At 37.8% G+C, this 14549-nt stretch overlaps 1 protein-coding gene across 1 annotated transcript in view; it reads left to right on the top strand.

Annotated features, from left to right (window-relative positions):
- Positions 1-14549, top strand: part of PBRM1 (polybromo 1) — a 57742-nt gene that overhangs the window by 36873 nt on the left and 6320 nt on the right. The window contains exons 20-27 of the mRNA XM_015424781.1: positions 192-349; positions 845-1111; positions 2066-2211; positions 2390-2547; positions 3788-3971; positions 5808-6018; positions 7446-7647; positions 11630-11794. Coding sequence (XP_015280267.1) covers positions 192-349; positions 845-1111; positions 2066-2211; positions 2390-2547; positions 3788-3971; positions 5808-6018; positions 7446-7647; positions 11630-11794 — 1491 coding nt within the window. The remainder of the gene's footprint in view (positions 1-191; positions 350-844; positions 1112-2065; positions 2212-2389; positions 2548-3787; positions 3972-5807; positions 6019-7445; positions 7648-11629; positions 11795-14549) is intronic.

Here is a 14549-nt window from a genome sequence, read left to right as displayed (position 1 = left end):
ACTCTCTTGTGGATTCTGGCTTTTCAGGCATATGGCTATAAAAATATTCTCCTACTGTACAAACTTTTGGGCACCACCTAATATAATTTCATCTCCCACATAGGAAGATCATAACATTAGTTTCATATTTAGTTATAATTGGGTGTTAGTAATAAAAATAATAATAATTGGGTGGGTTTTTTTATATGTAGGAGAAAAATGGTTGTATGGCTGCTGGTTTTATCGACCAAATGAAACATTCCATCTTGCAACCCGAAAATTTTTGGAGAAGGAAGTGTTCAAGAGTGACTATTACAATAAAATTCCTGTGAATAAAATTCTAGGTAAATGTGTGGTCATGTTTGTTAAGGTAAGATGAAACTATACGGTCTGTTAAATTGAATATTGCATGCATTGTACATTTCCAGGTGTGCCTAGGTGAAAAAAAATCATACTATCAATGTATATTGTTGTAGAGTTAATGTTTATATTTTTTTCTTTATGTTCTTAAACTCTCATAATTATGTGATGATGCAGTACAACAGCAATGGTTCATTAGTTATACCTTTAAAACGTGGGTATCAATACTTTTTCTGCTTCCTTTAATATTAGTAGTTCCATGCCTTCTACCTCATCTGCTGGGTGGGGGGAGGGCTGGACCCCCCCCCCCATTATATCTGCCCTTTGGAACCTGGGCTTTGTGACCTTCATATAATAACTGTTATGAAATCCTGAAAGTAACTAGAGGAATTTAATCATTGTGATTAGATACTGTTTCCCCAAACGCCAAAAAACAATGTTGGTTTATGAGGATACGTTGTTCCACAAGTTGTCATCCAATTGATTCTTTCTTTCCATTCAACAGGAGTATTTTAAGCTGTGTCCAGAAAATTTTAGGGATGAAGATGTCTATGTTTGTGAATCACGTTACTCTGCGAAGACAAAGTCTTTTAAGAAAATAAAATTGTGGACTATGCCAATTAGTTCTGTACGATTTGTCCCGCGAGATGTGCCTTTGCCTGTTGTTCGGGTTGCATCAGTCTTTGCTAATACAGACAAAGTTGATGAAGAAAAACATACTGAAACGTTAGAGGAAAGCAAAGTGGGAGACAGTGTCCTTAGCCTTGAAAAGGTAAAATGGTTAAGCGACTGACTTTTACAATGAAGCTGTCTGATGAAAATGCTTTGACTTTTGTGTTTATCATTAGATGCATGTTTTTTTTTAAGTGTTAATCAGATTACGTATAAAACTGCCTTACCAGTCAGAAGGTTAGTATATCAAGGTTAGTAGTGTCTATTGTAAGCAGCTCTCCGGGGTCTTAAGCAGAGTTCTTTAATTACAGCTAGTACCTGATCCTTTTAAGTGGAGACACTGAATATTGAACCTTGGACCTTCCACATGCAAATGCTCTTGCACTGATCCACAGCCTTTTACTACATTTAGAAAACTGACTGTTGAAACTGCTCTCTGTTGCAAAAAAAAAAAGAGCTGTACTTTAGATGTGAATATCTGAGATTTTTTAGTCATTTAGAGATGGGGATGCCTCTCCGTGTGCCAAAGGAATATGGCTTTTACGCTGTCTTCTCCCCACTCATCCAGTGGCTACCAGACAAAGCACACTTTCTGCAGTGACTCCTCGCTTATGGAATGCCCTCCCTTTAGTTACCCGCCTGATTCCTGATCTTTTCTGTTTCAGGTGCCCACGTAATTCATTCTTATTTACCCAGATATTTGATTGATTGTGTTGTTGTTTTTCCTTCCCTCTCCTTCTCCCTTCTCCTTGGGTAATGGATTTCTAAGTTTTATTTCTATTGGATTTTATAGTTGTTGGTCTATAATGCTGCCATGTTTTGTATTTTGTTGTTGGATGGCTGAGAGGTGGCAAATTGATTTCCAAATTAACAAATGGGGAAAGGTTTGTGCACAACTGAATTCCCATACAATGGCATTCCCAGCTCACATAGAATTTCTGTGTGTCTTTGGATATGACTGTTTTGTACATTCCGGTACAGTAAATCCTCACAGTGGTTTTTCTCTGTTAGTTGCATAGCTTATCTCAGCTCTTAAATCTATATTTCCATACAGGATAAAGAAGATGTTCCAGTAGAAATGTCAAATGGAGAACCTGGTTGTCACTACTATGAACAGCTTTGTTACAATGATATGTGGCTGAAGGTTGGGGATTGTGTGTTTATAAAATCACATGGCTTAGTCCGACCAAGAGTTGGCAGGTATGCATGTCTTTTTGTGTAGTTGCTAACAGAAAAATTGTAGAACTGAACTCTGGTTTGGGATACTTGTACAAAAGCAAAAAATCGATACAACTGTCATAGAACCAAACATCTGTTAAAATTTGCTATTAGAGCTTGTCTTGATACTTTAAAGTAATTATTTATCTGTGTTTTTCAGAATAGAAAAAATGTGGGTAAGAGATGGAGCTGCATATTTCTTTGGGCCAATCTTTATACATCCAGAGGAAACGGAGCATGAGCCGACTAAAATGTTTTATAAGAAGGAAGTTTTTTTGAGTAACCTGGAAGAGACTTGTCCCATGACTTGCATTTTGGGTAACTGAAGACTTTAGCTCACATGTGTTTTCAAATGTATGGTTAAATTATCTAGTCTGTTAAATAAAGGAGATGTTTGATCTTGTTCTTGTGGTTGTTAAAATGAAGTGTCTGCTGTAAGATTTAATCAGTTATGATTAAAGCCCGTTCGCGGGGAGGGCGGGTTATAAATTTAAATAAATAAACGATCTTTTGAAAAATGTTAATTTTTTAAAATGTAGTAGCTTCATTCTTCTAGTAGGAGAGAAGCAGTGTATTCTGAAATACAATAGATTCCTCATCCAGAGTTATTTATCTTGTAATAAGTTTTGTCATGCTAGATATAGCATTTAAATTGACAAATACTGTGATACACAATTTATGTAGCTGGGTCAGCCTTAATAGCTGCTGCTGCTGCGAGGCAAGGTAAATTTTAATGAACAAACTAGTCTTGAATAAAGATACTTACCTTTTAATTGTTTTGAACCATTGTAAATTAATGTGTACATTTATGTGAAATGAAATAAATTTTACAGGCAGAGAAGGAACATGTATTTGTCTTCTGAGAGATCGTTATCCTGATCTAGCTGTGGAATTCCTGTGTGCAGGAAATGAGGAATTTCTTTATTAAAATTTGTGTCCCACCTTTCCCTCCATTCAACAGTGCTCAAAGTGTCTTATAAGACACCACGTGCCAAAACAGGCACAGAACAAGGATAATGAAAAAAACAATAAAACAGAAACCAGTCAGATCATAGTTTTCAGTACCCTCTAAAATACAGAGTCTAAATCATTCAGAAATAAATTAAATAAATGCTGTTTTCAGTCTTTGCCAATAAATGTTTTGATTGACTGACTGACCCTCTAAAATAATAAGGCAAACACTTAAGCATTCATCAAAGGATTTCCTAAACAGTACTGCTTTGTCCAGTACTGTTAGAGCATATGCCCAGGTGCTTTGCTTCACAGGACAGTTCTGCTGCCAGAAATGCTTGTGAGAAGAGCATCTACATCATGACACCCTTCCCTTATCCACTGAATCTGATGGGTATGCCTGGTGATGTGCATGGGGATGCTCCCCCCCCAGGTTGTGGTTCTTAGTGGTATGCATACGCTAGACTGAAGTTGCTTGTCTTGATGTGGGCTGTGTGTAGCGAGTCAGTATTAAATGTTGTGATGGTTGAAAGCGCAGTCCTTTTGGAAAATGATATGATAGAGTTGTTACTGAGGGGCATGCTATTTCTTTTTAATCTCTTTATAGGAAAGTGTGCCGTGCTGTCTTTCAAAGACTTCCTGTCCTGCAGGCCAACTGAGATTAATGAAAATGATGTTCTCCTCTGTGAAAGCCGCTATAATGAAAGTGACAAACAGATGAAGAAGTTTAAGGGACTGAAAAGGTTTTCTCTCTCTGCAAAAGTAGTAGATGATGAAATTTACTACTTCAGGTAAAACATGCTTTTAAAAATCACAGATATGGGGATTTTCAGTTTGATCAGATAACATGCTTTAAAAAGGCTTTTAAAAATACTTTTAAAAATCACAGATATGGATTTTTGATCAGTTTGATCAGATAACATGCTTTAAAATGCTCTCAGAAGACGTCACTTTTGTGAAATTTCTAGAAGTAACTGAAAATCTTGTGAACTGTTGATCTCCATTTTGAACATGCATTTGATAAAGGACCTGTAGGCTAAAAGAGAGTATTCTGACCTTGCAGAAAGAGTAGTTTTATTGATTTACTTCACTGATACCCTACCTTTTCCCCCACTCAAAGTGGCTCGCATCGTTCCCTGCTGCATTTAAGATAGGTTAGGCAGATAGTATATGACTGGTCACCCAGCAACCTTCCATGGCAGAATCAGGACTAGGAACCACTACATCACACTGGTTCTGTGCACAGGTGTTTGGACAGCTGTTAGAATGATTATTTAGCCATGTAATGATTTAGGTTAGTCCTCCTACCTCAGTGCTTTCAAGGTAGTGTCTTTCAAAGAATTGTGCAGAGGTATTTTCCGAGTTCTGCTACTAGAGGACCTTCTACCGGATGTGCCAAAAGTTTCATACAAGCAGAGTATGTTTTACATGCTTTCCTTTGATCTCCCACTTTGTATCATTTTATGTAGGTAGTCTTTAAGATTAATATTGCTTCTTTGGCAATATTAATCTTAAAGACCATCTACATAAAATGATACAAAGTGGGGGAGGTGGTCTTTAAGATTAATATTGCCAAAGAAGATATATTATCTAGGTTGTTGGATATAGCGGAGATGGACAAATTGTCAATAATACTACAAGAGAAAGGTGATGATCTGTTTAGAGAAAGATGGAACAGATTATATACCTAGTTAAGTAAAAAATAATGTGATAGACTTGCTGTATGTAATTTTAATATTGTACCAGATACACCTGTTTATGGTGAAGCTAAGATCATAAATAAAAATTAAAAAATATTAATATTGGTATTTACATTCAAAAACATAATCTCTAGAAAATACTTTAAAAATTCAAGATGAAATAAAAGGTTTTTGTACCTCAGTTTCCTATTCAAAGGATTTTGCAAAGGAAAACAACACTGAGGTGAAAATTACTTCACCTGGAGAAAACAGGCATGCCTTTTAACAGTTTTAGGGAAGAAATAATGTGAATTGCAAGCTGTTTATTGAAAAATATTCTGTCATAAGCTAAATGAATTCCATTCTTAACCATGGTTTGGATCATAATCTCTTCTCAGTTCAGCACAGAGCCTTCCTGCATTGTATGGAGCCTTCTGTTGGAAGAAGAACTTCTTCCATCTGAGGAAAGCTCCGCGAACTGGAGAAAGATATTTAACTGGTCAGAATGGTAGGATGCAGCTCCATTTTAGCATTAGCAGACAGTTCAGAACTGTCAGAACCATTCTCTTCTGTCAAAACCATTCTGTAGCTACAGTATAGGAGACTCATAAATATTTATTATGGGTTAGATCCTACTAGCATTTTTCTGGTACAAGGGGGAAGAGGGCTTCCTTTTGACTCCCTGAACAAGAAGCCAAGTGGGGTGAGGTGAGGCTGCAGTGAGGAGGGAAATTGGTCCAGATTGCCTTTCTTCCTGCTTGTACTAGCACAAAAAAATTGATAGGATTCAGCTCAGTGTTGTGGTACTGAGTTAACACGATACTTTGCAAATTCTTTTTTTAATCAGCTGATTTCTAATATGTTCGCGCTCTTTCTTTATTACTAATTAGATATTAGGAGGAATAGATTATCAGAGAGGAGTTTTATTCCTACAGCATTCTGTTTCAGGAAGCCCATAGTTCCTCAGAAGGAGCCATCTCCACTGCTTGAAAAGAAGATTCAGCAGCTAGAAGCAAAATTTGCTGAACTGGAAGGAGGTGATGAGGACGTTGAAGAGATTGGGGAAGAGGAAGGTGAAGTTGCAGAAGCTCCAGCTATTCCTCAGCTTCAGACTCCATTGTCTAATGAACTAGATATAATGCCGTATACACCACCACAGGTAGTATTGTTTAGAAAACTCTCTAAACTTTTTTCTCTCTTCTCCTGCTCTGTGTTCTTTGAGCTGCAGTAGGTTCATAGACTGACTTCTCAAGATTATTTGGTCAACCTAGAGTTGGATCCAAAATTATGTCAGTGTAGCAAGGTAACAGAAGTTTTCCACTGCCCTCTCAATTAGTTTGCCCAAATAGGGCAAATTGGAAACCAGTTGATAGTTAGCCAATTCGGCTGGATCCAGGGATGGTTTTTTTAAGAGGGGGTGTACCACTGCTTCCTTGTGTGCCCCAGGGAACAGTCCCTCAGAGAGGGATGTTGATAATATCCCTATCCCTTAGGGCACCTCGTAGCCCATCGCGACCAGTTTGGTGTCTCTAGCCCACAGGGGGACCATTCTACTGCACCATGAACCAGTTTGTAAAACAGAAAAGCTCGTGGAAATTTGTGGTTCGGTGCTTATGAGACCCCATGAGCCATGAAACTCCACAAACTTCCATTTTTCCCAGTCATGCTCATCCCTACTTTTTATAGCTTATATAGTAATCACCAAAGTAGTAATAATACTAATACAGAAAACCTTTTTGCAGCTTGTGTTGTTCCTACTAATTATCCTTGCAGGACACACATGAGGGAAAGTTCTTCACTGTATATGTGGCTTTACTGGATTGTTTGCTATATCTAGAAAGTTCTAAACATTAGCTTGAAATAATATAATTAGGAGGAGGAGGAGATTGGATTTATACCCCGCCCTTCACTACCCAAAGGTGTCTCAGAGTGGCTTACAAACTCCTTTCCCTTCCCCTCCCCACAACAGACACCCTGTGAGGTAGGTGGGGCTGAGAGAGCTCTTGACAGAAACTGCTCTTTTTCAAGAACAGCTGTGCCAGAGTTACGGCTTGCCCAAGGTCATCCAGCCAGGTGCAAGTGGAGGAGTGGGGAATCAAACCCGGTTCTCCCAGATTAGAGTCCGCGCACTTCACCACGACACCAAACTGGCAATGGAGTGAAAAATATTTGAAAAATTTATTGAAAACACATTTCAGAGCAAAAATATTTGAAAAAATTGCTATTTAAAGCATTTCTATCCCGCCTTTCTCTGCAAGCAAATTTCACTTCCTAAGTGTCAGTATCCACTTTCAGTATATTCTAGCCCTATATAGTGCTTTTTTGTAAATTTTAGGAGCCAGTGACAAATTCTTAAGCGCATGGCAACCAGGAAGCCGAGTTCTGGAGTTTTTAAAAAATCCCTGCTCTTTATTATTTTCTAATTGAAAACATCCAAGACCTATGTGTTTTTCAGCTTAAACTCATACCTGTAAAGAGGAAAAGGTAAGAAATCAGGGAATTTATTCTCTAGTCATTGCTTCTTAGCTCTGTGTCTTGAGAATTTTCTGTCATGTGTTTGTGACCCTAAGTCTCTATTTTACATAGTCCACTCCGAAGTCTGCCAAGGGTAGTGTAAAGAAGGAAGGATCAAAAAGAAAGATCAACATGAGTGGTTACATCCTATTTAGTAGCGAAATGAGAGCAGTTATCAAAGCTCAGCATCCAGACTATTCTTTCGGAGAGCTCAGTCGGCTTGTTGGAACAGAGTGGCGAAACTTAGAAACATCCAAGAAAGCAGAATATGAAGGTAAGTTATAAACTGTAGTGTTGAAAAGTCTGCCCTTCCTTGTGGAAGAGATGCAGTGTTTTTTGAGAGCATGTAAGTGTAAAAGAAGGCAATTTTATTCTCTTTGGTGCTTCTAAGGAATCTGTATTGTAATGCACTAAGTAAATTTGTGCTACAGGTGAAACCTTTGGCAGTGAATTGCTGAGCAAACCTAAGGCAATGGGGGTGGGGCAGGACAGGAAGAAAGGATAGAAAAGAAGGGTTGGGTCCAAGAAAGGAGGAGACAGAGGTGGGAGAAGCAAGTTGGATTATGTTGGAGGGTTAGGAGTGGTCCAGAAGAAAGAAGTGGAAAATAGAATGTCAAAAGGGGAAGTTTAAAAGAATAAGGAAAATCAGAAAAGAGAAGTAGGTAAAGAGAAAGGGTTCAGAAGTTGATGAGATGTGGTTTGATATGAATAAATATATCAAACCTTTGTGTGCAGGCCTCTAGAACTTGTACAGTAGAGGAAGTAAACTAGAATTAAATTGTTCTGAGGAGGTTTAGAAAAACTTTGGAAAAGGAAAATGTTGGTTTAAAAGACGTTTTAAACCTGTATGCTAGAATCTATTTTATTCAGCATCAGAAATAAAATTGCCTGGGAATTGTTGATGTAAGAATGAATATTGAATTCTGAAGGTTGTCCTTGATCATTTATAGCAAGTTTAATATTCAGACTAAAATCTGTGTTATCAGCTTTTATTTTAACATGGACTTGTCGTTTGTTTAATGTTTCCATTACTAAAATAATGGAAAATTGCATTTACTTTCTTTTTTTTTAAAAGATGGTGTTGATTCATGCAATGTGTATTTAACATATTTCAGAGCAAAAAAATGGTGATCTTCATTCAGATTCCTACCTTTTGAAGCACGTTCATGTTCTGTGTAAAATTTGGCCCTTTAAATTTTCCTTTGGAAATATACTGTGGTATTAGTATTAGCCCTGGTAATTAAGTATTTCTACTTCAGTCCTGTTTTTATTTTATTATAACTTTCCAGTCTCTGTACTGAGGCTGACCTTTTTTAGCCATTTTTGTCAAAAACAGTTTCTGCTTCATTTCATTTTTAAATGAGGGTATCAAAGGAGAGGGTTAAAAACCCTTCATCCAAAAACAATGTACATCTCTTCATTATGAAGTTGAATGGACACAGGCTAGAGCTGGTTAAAATAGATATTCAGGTTCCAAATTGGAACACATTTCGCTGTATCCCATGGATTTGCAAGTCCTAGTTGAAAGATTAGGGATTGAGTTCTCTGCATTTGCCAGTGAATCTCCAATGTTCAGCTCCTGTATTTCCTAATTGCTGTTGCATTGCTCTATCAAAAGTTCATTTCGTTTGTTTTCATTCTACGTAACATCTATTACAAACCTTTAGAACAAACCCGTTGCTGAAATATTACCTGTTGATTTTGCTTGATTCAGTCTTGACTCAACTCCCCAGAATTAATGTTATACGATATTAATATAATATAATATTTATTCAGTGAGAATTATTAAGAGCTGTTTGAGTACAGTATTCACTTTTGTAAAAAAAAAACAATTAAGCAATCAAGATTCAGTTGCCGTTACTCTTTTTTCATAGTATTGGAAGAGGATGTTGGCATCTTGATCTCTTTTTAAAGGGCTTCCGACATAAATTTATTACATTTCATAATCTGGATTAGTATTAATGTATTGTTTATGTCTTTTACAAGTGCAGAGCTATGTATTTTGTGATATTCTAGCCATAACTTTGATTCATGGTCTTTGATATATGTGTGGGGGTGGGTTCTCTCATCTGTTCTTGAAAATATATATTAAAAATGAGGAAAAGGACTACCAATATTTTCTTGTGTGTTTGTAACATATAGCATAGTCTTTTGCACAGCAGATATTTGAAACGCTTTTCTTTCTGTTTCAGAAAGTAATATTCCTGAGTCTCTTTTAATAGCTAGCTATTCTTGTTCCTAATAAAATTTTGGTTTTTTAATACTGCAACACAACATTCAATAGTAGAAACAATGGATGCTGTATCTGTTCAGTAGTTTTAGCCCCAGGAGTTTAAGATAAGACTTAGTTTCCTAAATCAGCAGTATACCAGCATCACAATAATCATAGACATATGGAACATGTCCTTTGCCTATGTAAAAGTGGCTATCTGATCAGTTTGTGCAGTGTAATTAAATATTAACTCTCATGGTAGAAGGGGGAAGTTTGATTTGAACCTTGTAATTATCAGGTATGTGGTATTTAGGATACCAAACAGCTGATTTGTCAGATCTGTGTATATCTAAATTGGCAAGCCCCTGTGCAGATAAAGTAAGACTGTATAAATGGGCCACCTACAGACAGACAGGAGTCTCGGCCTACTTGGGGGACCCTCCATGCAGAAAAATTGACTTTTATGTATTAACCAAAGGGGCAGGGGGATTGCCTGATGATGACTAAATATCTTCCAGAAGGAATAAATTAAAAACTCACACATTGGTAGGGGTTTATACATATTTGAGGGACTTCATATCTATGTTGAGATATGAATGTGTCAGATATGTGATGTATAAGCAACAGGGAGGGGTAATGATAAAACAGTCCCCGACCCTTTTTTTTGCCATATAGCAAAGGGTGAGAAAGAAAGACTATTATTTTACAGCTTCATCACTTCTGTTCCATTCTGACTGAAGCCTTCAACAAAAGGCACTTTTGTCAGGGGAAGGGGGATATACTGCAGCATGCTATTTTTGTGACAGAAGAGTAACAACTAGGGGTATTTTTTAGCTGATTACCAAATAGGCTACTGATACGGCTCTCCGAAAATGGCAGCCCCGAACAATCCTGAATGTTTTCTTCACCAGATAGCCACAGTTAAAATTCAAAGGGACCGTAATCCCTTTAAATGCCCTTTTCCCCTCCACTGGAAACAATGGAGGAGGAGGGCATCCTCTTCATTTTTTTTGAAACTTGGGGGACGGGGGGTTGAGGAGAGGCACCAGCAGCTATTTTGCAAATTTGGTGCCTCTACCTGGTGCCCATAGAGTGCCAGTTACCCCCAGATTGATTCTCCATTATAGCCTGTGGGGACAATTTACTATAATGATCCCCATAGGGTATAATGGAACCAAAAAATTCAGCAATCCCGAATATCTACCAAATCCAGATACCATACCAGTATTGGGATTCAATATACCCAAACCCAAAAAATACTGATTTTTTTTACATGCCCTAGTAATAACTGCTAATGGATAATGAAGAATGGAAAGTAGATTTCCCCACCCAATTGCAAGTTTTGATATAAAACAAAGAGAACATGGCTACTTAAGAAGAAAGTTGCAAAGATTCTACATGTTTATTGTTTCTTTTGACAGTTCCACGAATTGTGAAACCAGTAACAGTTTTAGAGTGGACAAATGCTAGAATTCCATTGTAGTGGTCACTTGTCATCTTGGGCTCCCAGCCCTGCTAGGGTCAAACTGGATGCATGTTTTAGATCTGAGCAAGTCTAACTGACATTGGTTATACTCCACAGCATGCTTACTCTAGAACAGGCACATTGGTTTATGTAGAATGACCAGGCTGCGATTGCAGCTCTGATGTTTCATATACTCTTAGAGTATCTTCCATTGCTGCTTTAAATCTAGTAGACAAAAAGGCCAGGTTGTCCTCGTGCATGCATCTCTTAGTAGTGACATGTTGCTAACACTGGTGGCCTGATGACATTTTGTGTTTTGATGTGAATAAATAAAACTGTAAATTCCATGTTTCTTTGAATCTTTCATGGAACTTTATCATAAATTTTCTGTATTATCTTTTGGTTAGAAGGCAAAGGAAATCAAAATTACATATTGTGTTATGGAAATGATTTGGGGTTTTTCACATTAGCCAAAACTAGGACCAATGTTTGACAAGTCCTTTTTCCAAGGACCAGAAAATATATTTTTTTAAATTCTGGGTTCCAGAACAGAACTGAAAATCTAAAATGCTTTTGCAGAGCGGGCAGCTAAGGTTGCTGAGCAGCAGGAGAGAGAGCGAGCAGCACAGCAACAGCAGCAGAATTCTTCCCCCCGGGCAGGGACTCCTGTGGGGGCTCTTATGGGGGTGGTACCACCACCAACACCAATGGGGATGCTCAATCCGCAGTTGACACCTGTTGCAGGTAAAAAAAACAAAACAGGAGCTCTGACCATTTTTGCTTCATTCACTTTTAACTCATCATAACTCTGAATATTATTCTTGGTTATCTTTGGTGAGGATGTTTAACATGTCTATTAAACCTTTAGAAAGAAACTTATTCTCAGAACATTTGGATCACAGATTTTGCCCTCGCCTGTAGAGATAACCGCTTCATAATAAGCATGCATTCTTAGTCTGACCAAGCTGAAACATCTTTCCCAAGCAGCGAGCCTGCTGCTGGTTTGTACTATATCATATCAGATATGGGGAGGGGCTGTTGTTAGAGCATCTGTGTTGCACGCTGAAGGTCCCAAGTCCAGTCCCGGCAGTTAAAAGGATCCAGTAGCAAGAAACGTGAAAGACCTCTGCCTGAGACATTGGAGAGTCACTGCAAGTTCGAGTAGACCATGTTCATCTCAATAGGCCAGATTGTCTGACTCGGTATAAGGCAGATTTATATGTTCATATCTGTAAACATTAATTAGATTTCCTGTGAAAACTGCAGAGTCAGCACAATGGATTGAGTCATTTACTTTTTTATGTATGTTCCACATCAACAGAATGATTACCCAAGCTTCCATAACTAAAACAACTCTAGTAATGTGGGTGACACGTTAAAATTGAAAAAGAATGTAATTTTAACTCTTTGAGTGAAAATTTCAACAGCTAGCAAGACGTAACTTTTTTCTATTGACCCGATTAAAGATTTTAGGGACACTGTACAAGATCTAGAGAATACTGCAAATAGATCAGTAGCCCCGGGCTTTTGGGCTTGTATTTCTTGAATGCCAGCCCATAATGTAAACCACTTTTGAAACTGTGAAGTCTTGGGAGTAATAAACCATGTTGGTCTCCTGCTCAGAGAAAGAGGCAGAAGTTTCTGAGATCTTCGTGCATACCCAAAGCAATTATTTGAACCTTAGCCCCTAACTAAATTTTTCTGTTGACACATCTGTGAAAGCATTTTGTAGGACAAGAGCCTTCACAGAAAAGCAGATTACAAAGCTAGTTATTTTACTAAATCAGCGGTATGCACATTTAAATTTGTCAGGATTCTGCAGTTACTATTTATTTTCAGGGTCTTCAAGCACTTAGTTGGGCAGATAAGTAGAAACAAGAATAGCAATAAGTTTTTCCCACTATTGGTATATGTTAACTTAGCTTTATCTAGGTGAATCTCTTCACTGAATCTATTTGGAAATAATTTGTGTAACCAAGATCTGAATACGTGTTTTGTGAGAAATACAGTTGGCTTTAATTGTATGTGTGAGTACATTTCAATAGTTGATTGATTTTTATTCTTTTTCTGCAATGGCATTTTGATTTCTTTAGACTTAATAGGGCCAGCTAGCACAAGGGAGCCGCTCCTTGATGCAAGGGGTGTTATGTAACTTACATCAGGGGAAGGCTACAGCTGCGCTAGAGGAAAGTGCTGCTCTTTTGTGAAATGGAACCATAGGATGGGAGCTAATTTCTCATATTTGTTTACATAAATTTCTTTTTTCAGTTAGTATCTTAAAGAAATCCTGCATAACATTTCATTTATGTTCAACTGCATTCATAGCAACCACTGTTACTGTTAACTTTTCATTCTCTCATCCAAATTCTGGAGTAACATGCTCTTTGGAACTCTTCTTTTATCCAAATAATATCTTCTTTTCAAGTATGAAAAATGAAATGTGTTTGGGGGAATTAACTTCTTTTATGTTTACTGTTGATTTTTCTGCTGACTTTATTTTTGATGTTATGATTTATATAGTAAAGCTTTTCCAAATGCAGGTTGAGAAAATTAATCTAGGAACTGTATGAAATGCTTGTATTTTGGGGTTAGGGGACACTTTTTAACAGAAAATACTTCCTAAAATGCATTGTCAGATATTGTCTTTCAAAATAATTCCAGTGTTTTTTTTATTAAGCCGGCATGTTATTTTTTTATTGCATGGTGTAGAAGGCTCCCAAACTAATACACTCTCTTATTGAAAATGTCTAAATGTCTATTTGCTGTAACTTTTGTTTTATAATCAGTAACCAATGGAATTCTACAGAATTAATCATAGTCATTTATTTACTCATTAAAAAAGTGTATCCTGTTCTTCCTTACATTCAGAGTGGCTTGAATTTCAAAAACTCAAATAGCAAAAGGATCACTAAACAGCCCATACAAATTATCAGTGCCCAGCAGACAAACCTGTAAAAATAGGCAATGTCAGTCAAGTACAAAATTTCCTTGTCTTACTTTTTGATGGAAACTAATTTTGCTGACATTTATAATGTGATTAATTGTTTGATTTTGCTGACATTTATAATGTGATTAATTGTTTGCTATGCATGTTTCACTTGAATAATTGTTCCTATTAGTAAATTTGATCAATTGAATATTGAGAGCGGGAGTGCCAAATTAGCTAAGAATGTGAGCCATGAAGTCCCCTAGTTCAAGTCTCCCATCAGCTGTAAACTTGGTGGAACTTATTCCTCCCAACTGGAATATGAGGATGACCAGGGGTCTTTTGGGGCCAGAGCGCCGCTTCAGCAGCCCAGGAGCCGGCACAAATGGTGGCAGAGGCAAGTCCCGCCCCAGCACAGCGGCCCGGGGGAGGCCTGAAGAGCCCCGCATCTGGCTTCCCCAGGCCCGCGCCGAAGCGCTGGGCCTGGGGGGAGGCCTGGAGAGCCCCGCAGCCGGGTCCCCCGGGCCTGTGCAGAAGTGCTACGGCTCGGGGGAGGCCTGGAGAGCCCCGCCA

Source organism: Gekko japonicus, unplaced genomic scaffold (assembly GCF_001447785.1).
Source record: "Gekko japonicus isolate JY-2015 unplaced genomic scaffold, Gekko_japonicus_V1.1 scaffold2880, whole genome shotgun sequence".
Taxonomy (NCBI): domain Eukaryota; kingdom Metazoa; phylum Chordata; class Lepidosauria; order Squamata; family Gekkonidae; genus Gekko; species Gekko japonicus.
The sequence above is the reverse complement of the archived record's forward strand: the minus strand, read 5'-3'. Positions and strand labels throughout refer to the sequence as shown.